Source organism: Scylla paramamosain, chromosome 32 (genome assembly GCF_035594125.1).
Source record: "Scylla paramamosain isolate STU-SP2022 chromosome 32, ASM3559412v1, whole genome shotgun sequence".
NCBI classification, from domain to species: Eukaryota; Metazoa; Arthropoda; class Malacostraca; order Decapoda; family Portunidae; genus Scylla; species Scylla paramamosain.
Genome location: NC_087182.1, coordinates 18,349,881 through 18,363,922, shown reverse-complemented (window position 1 = coordinate 18,363,922; position 14,042 = coordinate 18,349,881). Strand labels below are relative to the sequence as shown.

General features: G+C 41.3%; 2 protein-coding genes across 3 annotated transcripts in view; one reads left to right on the top strand and one right to left on the bottom strand.

Moving 5' to 3' along the window:
* Positions 1 to 655: 655 nt before the first annotated feature.
* LOC135089338 (actin-related protein 2/3 complex subunit 2-like) lies at positions 656 to 11,456 on the bottom strand. The gene is made up of 7 exons (XM_063984896.1): positions 11,288 to 11,456; positions 8,522 to 8,615; positions 7,796 to 8,085; positions 6,929 to 7,056; positions 6,388 to 6,480; positions 5,797 to 6,004; positions 656 to 4,507 (listed from the first exon to the last, which is right to left on the bottom strand). The coding sequence occupies exons 1-7, from the start codon at positions 11,359 to 11,361 to the stop codon at positions 4,480 to 4,482; spliced, it is 915 nt and encodes a 304-aa protein (XP_063840966.1). The 5' UTR covers positions 11,362 to 11,456; the 3' UTR covers positions 656 to 4,479.
* Positions 11,457 to 11,960: 504 nt separating this feature from the next.
* LOC135089337 (E3 ubiquitin-protein ligase TRIM37-like) overlaps positions 11,961 to 14,042 on the top strand; it is a 36,872-nt gene continuing 34,790 nt past the window's right edge. For both annotated transcript variants that reach the window (XM_063984890.1, XM_063984891.1), the window contains exon 1: positions 11,961 to 12,143. In XM_063984890.1, coding sequence (XP_063840960.1) covers positions 12,102 to 12,143 — 42 coding nt within the window. In that variant the 5' untranslated portion in view covers positions 11,961 to 12,101. The remainder of the gene's footprint in view (positions 12,144 to 14,042) is intronic.

Sequence of the window (14,042 nt, the reverse complement as noted above, 5' to 3'; positions counted from 1 at the left end):
TTTCATGACTAAAGACATCAATTTTAGAGACATTATTACAAAAGAGGAAGATTACAACATTTACAATAATTTTCTGCGGATGTAGTAGATATTTTGGTAGTTTGAGATCTCGACCCACAAATAAGTTAAATTCTAAGGGGGTGTGTTTTGAAGTGTTCACTCCAGTAACATTACCATTCCCAGGTGACCTTAACACACTGGCAATAATACACTACTCTCAGTACAAAATATAGTTAACAATCAAACTCATGTCACCTTGCTTGCTTTCAGAAAAAAAAAAAAAAAAAAAAATCTTGAACTCATGAATTAATAGCAATTGTCAGTGTCTAATGCTTCAATATCATACTTCTCAGCCATGCACTTTGAGCTCCCATGAGGACTATTTTCAAAGGCCATAAAGTTGATTAGTTGAGTTCTCTAAGGTGTTTTCTCACTCATAGTGCAGAACCTGTGCTAAACTATCACTACAAACATGGGAACACCCTGAGCACTGCAATAATCTTCACTAAAGCCTGTCAAAAGTAGTCAACCCAAGATGCCAAAACATTTGAGGATAGTCTTAGAATCTGTAGTTCATGTAAAACAAGCTTGGAGACAGGAATTTTCTTCATCATAGCACTGGGTTTCAGAATGGAGAGAAAGAAAACAGCACAGAAACAATCACTTTTGGATGTATTGCAGGATAAAAGAAAGTACGGATTAACACAAGACTTCAGAACACTTGAAACACAAGAATGCAATTATACCTAATCCCATTCTCTAGATCCTTGAAGAAAAGTTTACCAAGTAGAATGGTCCTCAATCTTACAAAAAAATTAACAAATCACTCAGATATAAGGATACTGGGGGTGCCTTCCCTTATAAAGTCTTCTGAATACTTAGTGGGGAAAAAAAGCAAATGCCAGGAATCGAGACAAGTGTTTGTGTTCGTTCCCCAAGGCAGACTGATTCAGACAAGCAAAAGAAACAGATTATGGAAATTGTTGGCACAAAGCACTGGGAATGTTTAGTATGAGAACATTCATCACTGCTAAACACATATTCTTTCACTCATTCTCTTTCTCTCTCCCTCTTTCTCTCTCTCTCACTTTCACAACAGCAAAAAGTCAGTCCAGGTACCATTGCCCTTCATCATACTTCTGAAACACGTTTTACTCAATTCTTTATATATCTAGTATACATATATATATACACACACAAGTCGTTAGAAATTTGTAGAAGGGGAATGTCTTTGAGAACTTAATGATAACCAGACATTGAAAAAAGATGACATGAACAACAGGTGAGATGCAACTTTAAAAAATTTGGAGCAGAATAAAACAAATGAAAGTGGCAGCTTGAACAACAGTATTATTCACAAATTTAGTCAGCAGCATACGTAGATTGTGTATTTTTTTTTTGGCCAGCAACAATTGATCAGTTACACAGGAAATGCCTCAGATCATTCTTGATTACACTTTAAGCAGACAGATATGATCAGTGTAAAGCTCTAGACCAAATTAATTCAAATCTGCAACATTCAGCCAAACCCAAAGTATCAAAGAACAGTATATTAAATAACTGAAATCTTTACACTGATAACAAAAAGAGCAGATGCCTATAACACAAAATTCAAGAAAATTAGATAGTAAATTTGTTTGTGATTATACAAAATTTGAATGAAAGAAAACTTGGAAGGGGAGAGGGGAAGGGAGGAAATGCAGGCCAAAACAAATTCCTTTAGGAAAATAACACAGAACTTTTTGGCAAGCATAGTAATCTGACAAAGGACAACAAAACCATGAAAAAAATTAATAAATAAACAAAAATAATGATAAAATAACACCACAAAGTATCACATGAGCTCCTGAGACACACAAATGCAGCCTTGCTAAATAAATCACCACATACGCATCAAGATTCACAAACCAAAATAAAGGAATCTGTCTCAGACAACTCTGCTAGAATTTAGGACATTGGCAAGAACGCCAAACAAGCTCCCTGAACCCGAGGGCAATGACTAAGGAAAGGCACCTCCACTTCCAAACGTTAACATCGGTTGTCGTGAAGCCGGGACAGCGCCACAGTGCACCTACAAACCTTCACCTAACCAGCATATTTACAAAAGATGATTGCAGCTCTAAATAACACCTCCTCCAGTCCATAAATTAAGCAGCTGGGGCACTCAACAATGAAGGTGATGGCTAAATGGTTGGAAAAGAGAGAGAGAGAGAGAGAGAGAGAGAGAGAGAGAGAGAGAGAGAGAGAGAGAGAGAGAGAGAGAGAGAGAGAGAGAGAGAGAGAGAGAGAGAGAGAGAGAGAGAGAGGGTAGGGGGGGCAGCTACACACTACAGAGAGAAGGAAGGGATGAAGGGAGGGCGTTCAGGTTAAGATGTTACTCGACTAATCAAGAACAGGCTAAGGTATAACTCAATGAACAACCACTGCCTATACATATCCAGAGATACAAACCACAGGCAAACTAGACTGATAAATAGAGGTGGACACTATACTTTTCTTATCTGTGGTGTAGGATCACAAACGTCAGAGGGGATTTGTGAAAAACGTCTGCCAAACACATTTTTCCACTGTCTAAACTGAAGAAGCAGGATTCATGACCTTTTCTTTTTTCAACATCAAATAGTAGTAGGAAATTTCTTGTAACTTTTCTTAGGGATATCCAAAATAGGATTGAAGCAAAAAGGTGTCACCAGTTTCCGTTACAGAGAGGTACACTCCGAATCACCACACAGCCTACACACCCATCACTGCAGAAATCAAAGTGTCAATGCAATTCCCGATCTTAGAATAGAGACAACAATAATCAAAACAAGAACTATGATAATCCAAATAATGATAATAATAATAAAAACCACTCTTTCCACTACTACTCTTCAAGGTAAATATGTTCACATTATATTTCTGAATGATCAACTAATGATGGCTTCAGTGTTTTCTTCTTTATCTGTGCACGTATTTGAACAGTATTCCAAAGCTTCATTGAGCAGTCAAATCAGTAACTATCAGCTCTGCAAGATGGTGCAGCTTGATGTGAGAAAGCCCTGTGATAACCCTCACATGTCTGCCCTGAGATAACTGTGCTGCTACACATGACAGGTTAGGTTGTACAGGCAAATGAATCGCCTCCAGCCCACCTTTCCATTCCTAAATGACCTTTTCTAACTCCCTGATTGAAATGGATAAGCAAATCATTAATCTCCATCCAATCTTTTCTTCCTGATATCATTTGAGTGAACTGGACAGGCAGTGCAACTGTTTCCACCACATCTATCCTTCTCGATGACTTTTGTTCCTACTTTCTGTCTTCCATGGGAAAGCAAGTCTATCCAACAGCAGACATCTGAGAGTTCATTACAAGATTTCAAGCTCAAAACTACACCAAAAATAAAGATCAACTGTGAATAACTCTTACATACATACATGCTAAATGGCAGTTCAGGCCTGACATGAACCCAGGACACCACTTGACCCCATAAGATAACACCTTCTAGTACTGACCTGACATACATAAAACCATACAAACCCAGGACACTAACCCCTGATAACACCTCCTTCAAGGCTTGCTCGTGAGAATCGGCAAGAAGGAAAAAACCTAATGAAAACAAAGAAGCCAACAAAGCTTTGGTGTTTTGAAGCCGCCCGACGTACCACCTTTTCCACTCCAGTTATCTCCTAAATAAGAAGCTCAGGACCCCACAGTGGCTCCCCACAATGGCTCCTAAGAATGGAAGAAACATTATGGCCACAGGGGGAAGAGAGGTGGACGAGGATAGCGGCGGTGGCGGCGGCAGCGGCGGCTTACCCGAGTTATGTTAAGGAGCTCCACATCCTCAAGTGTGGGAAATAGAGACTCAATGTCCCAATTGAATAACTGATAAATACTCCAATAACTGTATAACTAGGCATATATTAATTGTAGACTATACAGAAAGTGGGATTTGTGATTGACGTTCAAGACTCGTCCAGACGTGAAACAGGAATCAGGGAATGCCAGAGAGCCAGAGATGATAATAATTAATAGTTAGTAATAATAGTAATAAAATAATGGTACTAATTATATAACAACCTGAGTCTCAGTGTCCCACTCTTCAGGATATGGAAGCTGCATGGCAAATAGAAAAGCAGCTAATGCAATTCTGGGATTCACTTATCACTTTGTGCAAAATAACAATGCCACAAGTACACCAGTATGATGTAGTACTTGAGTCCAGCACCAGTATCCAGAAGTCCTTCACTATTAAAAAGATTTGCTCAATGAAAACTAAAAATAATAATAATAATAATAATAATAATAATAATAATAATAAAAAGAAAAAGAAAGAAAGAAAGAAAAATAAAAAAAAACTGATGATGCTATGCGAGTCCTAACACTAGTATGGAGCTCAACAAAGTGTGCCCTGGACTCTCCCGGCAGCCAATCACAGCAAGATGTTGATGTTGATCGTGTTCGTCCAGTTCAACATGAACTAACATCCACTATCAGTTGGAGCGCACAAAGGATCGACCTCTGAAATGAGAAGACAGGCATTAACAAGGGTATACAACTTACTGGGACAGTAGGATTACAAGGTTTGTGTGACAGAGTAATGCGAGGCACTGTATATTTTAGGTGGAAGCAAGATGCACCATGAATGACAAAAAGGTGCATAGACAGTTCCTGAGAATATTTCTGTTACAATCAAATCCATATTAATAAAAATGGTGACTATAAGACTCTGCCTGTCTGTTTATCAGGTCACCTCCCATGCAAAATGGGATACCTGAGACTAGGTAAACACACACACACACACACACACACAATTTCCTTAGACTATATTAGTTTAAAGGGCAAAGAATGTTATTCAGAAGCATCATCTCAAAACTTCAGAGAGAAATGAGAGATAAGTCACCCACAATTTTGACAAGAAAAAAGCATCAATTAGGTGACACAAATAATGGCTACAAAGTTAATGTTCCAAGGTAACTTTGCCTCCCATACACACATTACTGTTGTATATTAATTGAGAATGAGAGAAATAACAAAATCCACTTCACAAATATGAGAATATTATCATGGGAACACTCAACCATTATTTAATATTAAGAGATCATTGTTGATAAAACCCAAACCTTATTCACAGACACAACTATGACACATTAAGAATAAGAGAGGGGGAGGCAGTGGGTTCCTCCTTCAAGTAAGAGGATGTTAACTCAGCAAGCCACACATTAGTTATCCACACAAACATTACCCTCTACAGGGGAGAGAGGGGGAGATACTAGACCCCCTATGGAGAATTGCCAGCCACCAATTCTCATACTGCTGAAGAAGGCAGAAACTTTTTTACAAAGCCATACAAAATATATGATGCACTGTGTTCTTATCATAAAAACTTAACACTGTACATAACAACCTTCTCTCATGTTGCTGGCGAAGGAAGCAGCTAACTAAATTTTAATATATAAGGAGTAATGCATTATGTTCCAAACAGTCTGAATAAAGAAACCACTGAGAGGCTGTGAAGTGTACTGTCAACTATAATGTTGCAAATGCACAGTAGTCAGTCCTTCCCTAATGCTGATACAAAAACACCACCTTATCAGGCAATGTGCAATGAAATAAATTATATACAGAACTATGGTATAGAAGAAAATCTGGATCAAAGCTGAAAATTTTTGCTTTTACTTTCCTATAGGGACCTGGAAGAGAGAGAGAGAGAGAGAGAGAGAGAGAGAGAGAGAGAGAGAGAGAGAGAGAGAGAGAGAGAGAGAGAGAGAGAGAGAGAGAGAGAGAGATACATGAAGCAATGTACTTACGATGCTGTCTTCTTTTCTCCTGAAGACTTGTTTGGTTCTGGACGCGCTCTGTTCAGGACCTTGAGGAAGTCGCTGGTTTTGGCTCGCATCCGGGTGTGGATGTAGGCCTTGGAGCACTTAATGTGGTAGTGCAGGTAGTCCCGGAATATGTGGATTAGGTTTATGGTGTTGTCCCTGGCCGCCTTACAGGTGTGTCGAGGAAATAAGACTGAAATAGACATGTGGTGTTCAGAATCAAGAACTTCTCCTTGGCAGACTCCTTTAACTCTTGGACTGCTGAGAATATTAAAGTGGTTAATTAATTTTAGTTACCACAAGTGATTTTAAGCATCAGATGTAAAACTATAGGCACTGAAAGGTTTGAATTATTCAGTCACTTGTTTGGTGTCAGTGTTGTCTTAAAATTACACTCTAGACTCAAGATAACTCCATGAAGTGTGAGAGGAGGCCTAAGCAGTCAAACACAACAATTATCAGAATGTTTCCCTATATTTTCTTTCTAACAAGTACCAGAATCACACTCTCCAAGGTCCTTCTATAGCACTTCAGTCTAAGTATTTTCTTTCCCTCTAACCAAGCAAACAAACTCACCAAAAGTGACATAACCAATATTTTCTCCTTGTCTAGCTTCAGTGTCTTGAAGTTCTAGAGGCGGCTCCTTATGAGAGAAGAGCACATGGGGGGCTGTGGAGCAAAGGATAAATGTTAGCAGTCGGTCTTGTGAGAGCCATGTGGGAACTTAAGAAAAATCATAACTTGTCACTGTTCTCAATTAATACAATCACACAGAGTACTGTGAAAGCAATTACAGTTCGTTTTGGATGTTTTAGAAGTGATAATTTAAGAAGCCCAGCCAACAGGTAAACAAAGACATAGAATTACTGACCACATGCACAACACTAACACAATGCCTTGCACAAAACCCTTAGAAACAAGACATTTTTCTGAATTCAGCTTTTTTTCAGATTTTAGAATGGCAATTTTATTATTACTGTGGTTTTCAGATTTTCACGTAAAAGACTGTGTACCTGTATCACAAAACTGTACCAAACATGAAACTGTGTGCACTATTCCACTTAAAACACAGGCAAGGAACATGAGTACCTTTACCTGCCTCCACCACTGCACCCACCTGTCTGACTACCTCTCTTCCCCTCCTTAAACTCCTGCATGAACACCTTCCCAATCACCACGTCATCAGGATCCTTGAAGATTGTGCTGAAGACCACAGTAACTCTGTCTGCCTTTGCTTCAACATACCTGCCAGTGGATTGGAAGTCAATTACTGCTCAAGCACACACACAAAAACAGTCATACTCTTTCTATACTAAATGATTAATGATTTCTTATGTGCTAATTACAACCTTTAACTAATCCTACATGTTGCTATCAAATACTCCTTTCCTGCCACTGCACTGCCCCTTAGTGAGTTATTTAACAATGCAGCATTATGATAATGACCACCTCCTTCAACTGTTTCCCTCATAAAACATGGTGATGATTCCCTTAGTGAGTTATTTAACAATGCAGCAGTATGATAATTGTCCCCTTCAACTGTTTCTCTCATAAAACATGGTAATGCTTCTCTAGTGGATGCAGCAGGAGTGACATCAACAGGAAATGAAAATGTCAGTTAGGCACAGCAACTTCCACCACTTCCTATAATCCTGCTTGCTTCCAATCTCACAACAGGCAGGGCTGGCCACATATTTTAATCATCCCTGTTGTGGGTATGGACAGCTGCAATCTTACATGATGAAATTCAACTGTTCCATCTCAATAACAGCAAATATATGAGAAAGATGAAAGAGGACATACATTTTTTGATCATCCCTGCAATCTTACATGATGAAATTCAACTGTTCCATCTCAATAATAGTAAATATATGAGAAAAATGAGAGGACACATGTTTTTGATTATCCATGCAATCTTACATGATGGAATTCAACAGTTCCACCTGAATAACAGCAAATTACTGAGAAAGACAGCAGGACTCACATGGTCTCATCATCTCTGTAGTGGATGATAGCCTTCTTCTGTCCTTCCAGTCCCTGCTCCTGGAACTCAAAGTACTTCTGGAAGACTGACGCAAAACAGTTCCTCTTTAACAACCCGATCTTTTTGACTAACGCCTGCCAGTCATTGGGGAGGTTTTCAAGGTCCACTAAGAGGGAGATGTTATATCCAGACTCCGCCTCAGGTAACAGGAGACTTCCGTACTCCTTCTGGATGAGTTCATCGGCCCCATGTTCCTGCAGCTCCTTGTAGAACTTGAGGGATATACTCACCTGCAATGGGACAGTTAGTGGTGTTGAGCATCCACCTGTGTGTGCTTACAAGGAAATCCATGCAGTAAGAGATCTTTATGTTCTTACTAAGCTCTCTAATTTCACTACAATGTACAGTAACTTCAGTATAATGTCAAAGAAAGGTGTAATGTATGGCTACTAATGTTTGTGAGGGAGGATGGAAGTGTTTGTTGGTGTGGCATAGTGCTGTGTGTGTGTGTGTGTGTGTGTGTGTGTGTGTGTGTGTGTGTGTGTGTGTGTGTGTGTGTGTGTGTGTGTGTGTGTGTGTGTGCATCTCAGTGCCACACATACTACATACTACCAAGTTTAGGTCCACACTTGATCTACAAAATGCAAAGCTTTGATAAAATCTAGTATAGTGAAGCTAGGGCCACACATACACACCAGAACCTTTAGTGTCTCCAGGCACACTCACCCGAATTTTTGTCTTATCACCATTGAGGTTTGACACATGGTACAGCACACTGGCGAAGTCTGCTATAGTGACATCGACGGACTCGGGTTTCTGCCTGCAATGGGAGGAGCAGCAAGTTAAGAGTGGAAAATGACTCAAGCACCCAGATCATTCAGAGCAAATAAACACTTACTGATAGTGTCTATACATATGTAAGAAGGTACTGATGTTTAAATACAGCTTTAAAATTATATTCACAGTTTACTTCTGACTGGTGCAAATAGCCTGGCCTGATCCTGAAGCAAAGACAGTGTTATGATAGAATGAACACATCTCATCTTTAATAGCTTGCTTCTACTTAAGGACACTACTATAAAACAACTCATACTTGCTCTCATCTGATTATAAAAAAAATTTTTTAGTATGAGAAGAAAACTCTGGCTTGTAATAATTAATTAAATTATCTCAAACTGGGCTTTTGTCTATAGAATTTTATGTTGTCCCTCATGACTAACTTGATGGTTAACTCTGCTCTGAGTGACATCACAAATCCAGAGTTACTACTTGCTACACCTCCTAGGGATGGTCTGTAAAACATGGCTTGAAGAAAACCTGAGTACCTAACAATATAATGAATCTGAAATGTGGGATACAGCTTTGAGATACTTTAAAAATGGTATATAATGTATAAAATATTATAAACACAGGAATATTATTTTTTCTGAGGGGTGCTCAATTTTAGAATGATGTTCCAAAAGGCAGTTCACATTACAATGCAGTCATTTAGCTAGTCATGTCAAAGTATTCATGTCCCAAGACTATTATAGATATCTCTGTCACTGACCATATGTGGATGATGTAACCCACCAATCATGAACTTCCAGCATGAAAAACAAAAATGGTCTTTGCTAGATTATGCAAATTCTGGTAATGACTGAAGGAGGACAATGCCACAATGCCCTTCCTGCAGAGGGCATTGTGGTGGCAGCAGCAGACCTTGGATTGTCAGAATGGCAGTTGTCTGGTGTGACGGGCTGCTGCACCAAGCTGAAGGGGACGGGGCAGACCACCAGTGGCGTTGGTGGAGTATATGAGAACCTGCCAGTCTATGTGGCAGACAGTGAGGAGAGCTTGCTAGGTTTGGATTACCTCCGGGAGAGTAAACTCACTCTCCTTTGCTGTGTTAACCAAGAGATGGAGGGTGGAAGCCTGGTTAGCCCTTCCTCTCTGCCGCTACTTTTGGATGGCACACTCATTTGGGGGACGCTAATGCCGCTGGGGACAGAGGAAGTGCAAGTGGTGGTCGCCACTCTCTCCACTGAGCCACAGGAGATACTGGGAGATGCACCGATGGGCACATGTGAGGTGGTGCAACAGGCAAGGGACACGGAGGCTGTGCCCAGTGGTCCCGGGGAATGTGAAGCTGGAGTTCCTCCTCACATGATGGATTCACGGCAGAGGAGTGTTACCTGCCCAATGGAGGCAGGCTGAGGAGCTGGGACGGTTGCTGTCACGTTATGTGGACTTCAGCACCAGTGTTCCTGGAGGGACAGTTAGTTTGGCTGCACAACCTGGTAGTGCAAGCAGACCAGCTATGGAGGCACTATGGCCCTGGAACTTTCAGCTGGGGCCAGCCAGCACACATTGAGGCTTCTATTTCTGATGGAGCAGAGGTCAGCCCAGCAGCCTCCATGGACAAGGAGCTGGAGGAGGGAGGACTATGCTACCGAGTTGTTTGAGACTGGGCTAGCTCAGCTGGATGCCCCATCACTGAGCACAAATGTGGTGCTACACCCTGAAGATTTCAGCAGGTGCCTTTGTGGACTAAAGACTGTTATGGGGGAGTAGTGATACCTGAGATAAACTATTAATTTAGGGTTTTGAAAGTTGTGTCTGATGAGTGAGGGCACTCACCTTTAAAAGGTGGGGGGGAAGTGTTATGGGTGTGGTGGAGCAAAAGCCCCCCTGAGCCTTCATTAAAGAACACCACTGCAGTTACAAGAAAATTCAAGTTGGATATCTATAATAATTGAATTTATCCTTAATTTATTTTTGTTATACTTTTGTGAGATAAAAGGGCATGGATTTTTACACATTTGTGGGATGAAAGGTTTGGAAGTTGTGCAAGTTGGCAAGCATCAATTTTATTGGACTCCTTCCAAGACAGTGTCATCAACATGTGACTGATTGTAAACATGTATGAGATGTACAGAGTTCACCAGTGTGTGGCCAAAGACACCTGCAGTCTGAAGACTTAGTGAATCAAGCAAGGAAGCAGAGGAGAAGGCCCAGGATTTTCTTTTCCCTTCCTTTCTACCGAGACCCTGCTGGGATAATGGCAGAAGACCACCTCGGGAGCAAAACCATTAAATTGTTAGGTAATAAAAGTTTAACACATGTCAGACAGCAGAGTGAGGGGTGGCTGGCTCTTCAAATGTGTGGGGTGGCTCAGCCTGGGTTAGCTGTTCTAAGGATGAGTCTTGTGGGGCGGTGGATCTCCACAGCCTCCCCAAAACAACAACTGTATAACACGAACTACAAAACATCAGTATGAATTTGAAGTGATGACTCAGTTTAAGGTGACTCAGAGGCCTTGCATGGAGGGTCCTGGCCAAGAGTATAGGGGTGAAATTTACTCCTCTGTGCATTGATGAGTGAGTTATGGGCGGCGGTGTAGCGAAATGTTTATTAATAATAGTTGAAGTAGTGACAGTTTGACGTGGGTTGGCAGCGGCAGACGACCCGCCCCTCACCGGCTGCCTCTCCCGCCTCTCACCAAACACTTACCCATTTAAACTGTTCCTAATCTTCACGGTGAGCGTCTCCTCGAGAATTCTGTTATTTATCTCCAACAGAATCATTGTGGCGGCAGCATGGGGACGAGGTGCAGGCGGTGGCAGGTCCCTGGGAGGGCGTCACACACACTCCCTCAGGTGATCCAACCAGTCTCCTGATAACAACTTCCGCTCACTTTATCTACCCCACCCTACCCCCGCCATCATTAATCTTCCAGTTCTTACTCTTTTACCCTCACAGCTCAATAAAGTACCCAAGTGGCGCTTTTACTACCATATAGAAGCCCTAATTAGGAAAGTTCGTTTATTCATATCGGAATATTGCACGGAACATGTTCCAATAATATTTCAAATGTAAACATTTATCTCTGAACTTGATGTTGTTCCAATTATTAAGAATATAATCTGCTATTAATCAACCCATATTATTACATAATTATTTAATGCACTTTTTCAAAATATTTTATATCGTTTTAGAGGGACATGTGAATATTTGAAATGTCGATATCCTGGAGCTCAGATGTGTAGATTAAACACGTATTTTATTGCCCTTAAGCTGGATCAATAGTGTTTATAAATCCACTGTATAATATTAACATTCATATAATTAGCATTATGATGCTGTACTAACCCTCACAAGGCTTTCCCAAGGCAGCAGTATTGTGTTGGGCGTGACGTCACGGGGCCGAGCCATCAGCTGAGTGAGGGTCGAGTGTTGACCTTCCAGATGACGTTATGGCTCTTTATTCCCGCTTGTTTGTGCCCTTTTAGTGTGTCGAAGCCCTAGGGTAGAGCACGCCCTCACCATGGCTGCCAGGGACAAGAAGGTGGACGAGACGAGCTACGAGGTAAGGCCAGAAACACACAGTTCCGTCTGACCTTATTTGTTTACCTTTCAGACTTACCAAGGAAACCTGGGAAACTTGACCCGATCTTTCCCCGGTGTGCATCTCGCCCCTTGACATTGCCCCCTAAGGAAGCCCTCACCCTCCTGATTGACTCCCCTGTGCATCTTTCTTCCCTCTTCCCTCTTCACCTTCCTTTTTTTTTTTTTTATATATATATATGCAATTAACTGCCTGTTGTCTGTTTCCCTCCTCGATGTTTTCCCCAAAATTTCCCTTTAGTTTTTATTTAACCTTTAACTTACCCGAGCTTAATTTGAGCTAGCCAAACCCGACACAGCATGGCCTAACTTAACTCAGCTTGCCCTAACCTTGATGCAGCCTGACCAGGGTTGAAAATTCTTATGTAAAAGATGTGGAATGTGTTTTTTTTTTTCTTTTTCTATTTCTATTTCAATCAACTAGGCTTTGTGATTTTTTATGAGTAAAATCAAGGAGATCTGGTGTCTGTTAGGCAAAGTGACAAGCTTTGCCCACTCAACCTTGCTTCCTTTTGTTGCTGGAGCCATCCCTTGACCTCCAGGGTGGTATTCAACCTGACCTAATGGTGTGCTCTGCTGCTGTGACCTACATGTCATTAATTTACCCTAACACTGACCCACGTATTATTTCTGCATGACCTTTGCTTACGTTCCTCACTGACCTTCATTACCTGGTCACACCTGAACTGTAGCCGTTCACTCAGCTGCAGTTCACTGAAGCAATAAGGACATTCCTCAAAATGTCAAATGAAATGGGTAACAAAAGCCCTTGTTTCTTTTTGCATCCTCAAAAATGACATACTAATGATGCAGATTGATACAACAGCCATGAATGCATCACCATCTCTCAAAATTTTATGCTCCCATCCAGCGGAAAGCACAGCAGGCATCAACCTTACTGGTCATGTGTGGGTGGTACAGCCTCCAGCATTAATGGTGTGACAGCCGTGTGAGCAGGTGAACTAGCAGATTGGTGTATGTGGCACCACCACACCACAGTTTCCACCCTCCCTCCTTTATTTCCATGATTGGCCTGCACTCCACTCTCCCCATGGCCTGCACTCCACTCTCCCCAGTAGTGTGTGTGCTACGGTGCCACACGTACCAATCTGCCAGCCCGGCTGCTCACAGGGTTGTGGTGCCATTACTACTGGAGGCTGGACATACCATGAGCTTCAAACAGCAAAACACCAATGCCCTCAAAATATCCAAACTGATGTGCAGTATTTTGATTCTGTTTATTCATACTAAGAGAATACCCATTTCAGTTTCTTTACCAGCAGCCTTCTGGCCTTGACCTGATGCTTTAAACTAACCTAAGTAGATCTGACATGAATTAAAGAGCATTGTTGAATTTGTTGAAGTAAAGGAATAATATTTTGAACATTTCATGTCACAATTATTAGACACAGTTTTGAACAGACATATGGTGAGGCAGATTAGTAGAGGGACGTGTGAGGCTTCAGAAGAGTCCATAAGTATCTGTGTGGTGCAGAACTGCTCTATTGACTGCAGAGGTTATGACCAAAAAGGCCATGCTAATTTGAATCACCTTTTAATGTAATTAAAACTGAATTAGAATTAGGTGATTGAATTAGATATATTTAAACCATAACAGCTGTGACTGCTAGGGATGCCTGGCATTACTTATCCCACAAAGTAATGGTCAGCAGGAGGTGCAGCTCGGCCTGGAGGGCTTCTTTGTCTCAAGCCAGGAGAAGCCACAGTCTGGTCTGCCACTTCCTAAGTTGTAATAAAGCCAAAGAGAGCACCGCACCATGCTTGCCGGCTGAAAAATGTGACAGATATGACACAATGTTAACTTGAAATTAGGACACACAGCTCTTACCAGTAATGTGAG

What these genes read in the sequence shown, in the direction of transcription:
- LOC135089338 (XM_063984896.1), bottom strand. Translation starts at nt 11,361, where the DNA reads ATGATTCTGTTGGAGATAAATAACAGAATTCTCGAGGAGACGCTCACC. An exon ending in ATTAGGAACAGTTTAAATGG is followed by an intron (nt 8,616 to 11,287) that starts GTAAGTGTTTGG and finishes CTCCCATTGCAG; the next exon opens with GCAGAAACCCGAGTCCGTCG. An exon ending in GAAGAGAGGTAGTCAGACAG is followed by an intron (nt 6,481 to 6,928) that starts GTGGGTGCAGTG and finishes TTTGCTCCACAG; the next exon opens with CCCCCCATGTGCTCTTCTCT.